Here is a 4,281-nt window from a genome sequence, read left to right on the forward strand (position 1 = left end):
ACTGAGCCATCCAGGTGCCCTGGAAGTGTTTTGTTTTTAAGGAAAAGCATAATGTAAAATCTCCCTATGTTTTTTCTGTTTGAATTATTTTATTTTTTGATTCAAGTATAACTAATAGTGTTATATTAGTTTCAGATGTACAATATAATGATTCAACAATGCTATACATTTCTCAGTGCTCATCAAGATAAGTGTACTCTCAATCTCCTTTATCTATTTTGTGTACCTCTCTACTTATCTCCCCTTTGAAAACCTCCAGTTTGTTCTCTATTTTTAAGGGTGTTTTTGTTTGTTTGTCTCTTGTTTTCTTTGCTCATTTGTTTTGTTTCTTAAATTATATATATGAGTGAAACAATATGGTATTTATCTTTCTCTAACTGACTTATTTCACTTAGCATTATAGTCTCAAGATCCATCCATGTTGTTGTAAAGGGCAAGACTTCATTCTTTTTTATGGCTGGGGAATATTCCATAATATCACATACATGTAATGAATACCACATCTTCATTATCCATCCATCTATTAATAGACCCTTGGGTTACTTCCATAATTTGGCTATTGTAAATAATACTGCAATAAATATAGAAGTGCATACATTTTTGAACTAATGTTTTTGTTTTCTTTGGGTAAATCCAAAAAGTGAAATTTGCCAAATCATATGATAACTCTACTTTTAATTTTTTAAGGAAACCCCATACCATTTTCCACAGTGGCTGCACCAAGTCGCTGTTGTTGTATTCCCAGCAACAGTGCATGAGGGCTCCTTTTTCTTTACATCCTCTCTAACACTTGTTACTTTTTGTGTTTTTATTTTAGCCATTATTATAAGTGTAAAGTGATATCTCATTGTGGTTTTAATTTGTATTTTCCTGATGATAAGTGATGTTGAGCATCTTTCATATGTCTGTCTGTTGGCAATCCATATGTCTTCTTTGGAAAAAAGAAGTCTCTTCAGGTCCTCTGCCCATTTTTAAAAATATAATTACTGGTGTTTTTGGTGTTGAGCTGTGTAAGTTCTTTTTATATTTTGATATTAAGCTATCATCAGATATATCATTTGCAAATACCTTCCCTTATTCAGTAAGTTGCATAATACCCTCTAGTTTCATCCATTCCATTGCAAATGGTAAGATTTCGGTTTTTGATGGCTGAGTAATATTCTGATATACATGCCACATATTTTTTATCCATTCAGCTATTGATGGACATCTGGGCCCTTGCTATATTTTGGATATTGTGGACATTGCTGCTATAAATATTCAACCCCCATGTTGGACCCCCATAAACATTGATCCCCATTGGATCACTATGTTTGTACCCTTTGTGTAAATACCTAGCATTACAATTGCTGGGTCATAGGCTAGCTCTATTTTTAACTTTTTGAGGAACCTCCATACTGTTTTCCAGAGTGGCTGTACCAGCTTGCATTCCCACTAGATCCCAAAACCAGACAAAGGCTCCACCAAAAAGGAGAATTACAGACCAATATCCCTGATTAATATGGATGCAGAAATTTTCACCAAGATACTAGCCAATGGGATCCAACATTAAAAGGATTATTCACCATTTATTCCTGGGCTGCAAGGGTGGTTCAATATCTGCTAATCAAACAATATGATACACCACATTAATGGACAATCATATGATCTTCTCAATACATGCATAAAAAGCATTTGACAAAATATAGCATTCTTTCTTGTTTAAAACTCTCCACAGTGTGGGGTAGAGGGAACATACCCTAATATCATAAAAGCCATATACAAAAAGCCCACAGTGAATATCACCCTCAATGGGGAAAACCTAAGAGCTTTTCCCCTAAGGTCAGGAACACGACCCCTAAGGGATGTCCACTCTCACCACTGTTGTTCAACATAATACTAGAAGTCCTAGCCTCAGCAATCAGACAATAAAAAGAAATAAAAAGGCATCCAAATTGACAAGGAAGTCAAAATTTCAATCTTTGCAATTAATTTAAAATATAGCAAATCCAAGTGACAATATTGTTCAAACTGGAAATTATGATTGCTATTTGGAAATAGGGCAAACTGGATTCTGGTTGTGGATGATTGCCTTCCATCAGGCATCCATCATAGCTGATTTCATATCCCTCAATCATCTTCTTATATTTTTGTTTGCAGAAACCTGGTTAATGATGATACCAGTCTTTCACGGAGGAGATGAAAAACTCACATAAAAAGTTGTGGGGATGCCAATGACATTGAAATTCCGAAGACACTTAACAAGAATGCACCACTCAACACCCTCCCTTTTCATGGACAAAATGGTACTCTCAAGAAGGCACTATTAGACCCCGAGTTAACAGACAATAGAAGTATCTCTTTCCCCATATTTCCTGCTGTAGATGCCCTTCCCTTCTTTGTTTCTTTTCTCCTTCCTTTCTCTTCCCTTCCCTTACAAATATCCTTTTCATAAGATGTGGGATTTGATGTTCATAGAACCCAAAAGGATCTTTATGACACAGTCTCATATCTGCGTGGTTTTCACTCCATAAGCATAGGGTTCATAGTGGGAGACAAGAGCAGATAAATATTGGCCACAATGATGTGGCAAGAAGGAGGGATCTTGTGACCCCCAAAGCAGTGGGAAAAGAAGCAGAAGAAGGCTGGGCTATAGGAGAAAACAGTGGAACAGATATGGGCAGTGCAAGTGTTGAAGGCCTTCTGTGGAGCATCTGCTAAAGATAGGCTGATCATAGTGTAGGAGATTGTGATGCACAGGATGTCAAAGCCACCAAATAGGAGGGCAACCATCAGTCCGTAGATAACATTGACCTTGATATTTCCACAGGATAACTTGGCTACTGACATGTGGTCACAATAGGTATGGTATAGTATATTCCCTCTACAGTAGGGTAGTCTCTTGATGATGTAAGTCAAGGGAGTGACAAGCATCACTACTCTCAGAAAAGTAGCAAGCCCAACCTTTGCAATGCCAGGATTGGTGAGGATAGTTGAGTAGTGCAGAAGGTAGCAGATGGCCGCATAGCAGTCCAGGGCCATGAGTATGAGCATACCACACTCCATCCCTATTGAGGCATAGATTAAGAACATCTGGACCAGGCATTCATTAAAGCTGATTTCCTTAAGATGGAACCAGAAGATGCAGAGAGCTTTAGGGATTGTAGAAGTGCACATAACAAGATCAGTTAGGGAAAGCATAGCAAAGAAGTAGTACATGGACCTGTGCAGGGAATTTTCATAGCAGGTGAGGTAAAGCAACCCACAATTCCCTACCATAACCACAATATAAATGGAGAATAATGGGAAGGGAATCCACATGTTCATGTCTTCCAGTCCTGGGATCCCATTAAGAATAAATGAGACTGGGGTCAGGACTGTTTGGTTCAGCATTGACATGATCAGGCTGTTATAATCATTAAACAACTTAGATTTTTGTGTATTCCTCGGGTTTTGTTTTCTGATCCTCCAATATTAGAAAAAAAATTTTTTTAATTTTAGCCATATTTTCTCTCATTCTTCCTTTTTCTCTCTGTCAAGTGTGCATTTTAATATCAAATAACCAAATATTTCATACATGAGAGAACACGTAAAGGCAATAACAACAAAAACATTCTCACCATATCTATTAGGTCATTGGAAAAGTGATCGGTGAAGTTTTCCTTAAGAGAACATTTAAAGAAATATTTGTTCCTGTGGTGTAGACACAATATATATCTTAGAGCCCAGAAACTAGCAAGTGTCAAAAATGTTTTTGCCCTTATTGGGTCATATTTATGCTATACTAAATATTGTTCTAAGAACTTTACAAATATTGACTCATTTAATCCTCACTACAAGTCCAGGAAGTATTTTTTATTAATCTGCAATTTTGTAATTGAATAAATTGAGACACTATTTAGAAGAAGCTTTTTCATGTCTATGTACTGATATACAATACCAAAGCTAAACCCTTTTTGACCATTTTTAAAAAATTAATTCTTGTAAATTTTGCCATAAAAAATGTGTAGAAATAGTACTATAGATTAATAATGAAAAAAAAAAATCCAGGTCCAAAAAAAAAAAAAAATCCAGGTCCATCTTTCCAACTGTTGAAGTCTATCCTCTCACAGTTGGTCATAATTACTTATTTTAGCTCTCTACTAGTATTAACCTTTGCACTTCTAAATAATATGTCCAGGCTGCTTTTTCTTCCTTTTTCTCTTGAAATTGTTTTTGTTAAAATTTGTATTACATGTTTAATTTTATATAATATAGGTTTTATCCCTTGCTGTCACATGATATGATGACTATATTTTCTTC

At 35.8% G+C, this 4,281-nt stretch overlaps 1 protein-coding gene across 1 annotated transcript; it reads right to left on the minus strand.

Moving 5' to 3' along the window:
* Positions 1-2,502: 2,502 nt before the first annotated feature.
* Positions 2,503-3,378, minus strand: LOC140615465 (olfactory receptor 52N4-like). The gene has a single exon (XM_072795329.1). It carries the CDS (start codon positions 3,376-3,378, stop codon positions 2,503-2,505), a length of 876 nt encoding a protein of 291 aa, XP_072651430.1.
* Positions 3,379-4,281: the final 903 nt, after the last annotated feature.

The sequence above is a fragment of the Canis lupus genome, chromosome 23 (assembly GCF_048164855.1).
Source record: "Canis lupus baileyi chromosome 23, mCanLup2.hap1, whole genome shotgun sequence".
In the NCBI taxonomy this organism is placed as follows: Eukaryota; Metazoa; Chordata; class Mammalia; order Carnivora; family Canidae; genus Canis; species Canis lupus.

Bases quoted from the DNA above. Each gene is read 5' to 3' on its own strand.
- LOC140615465 (XM_072795329.1), bottom strand. From the start codon at position 3,378: ATGTCAATGCTGAACCAAACAGTCCTGACCCCAGTCTCATTTATTCTT.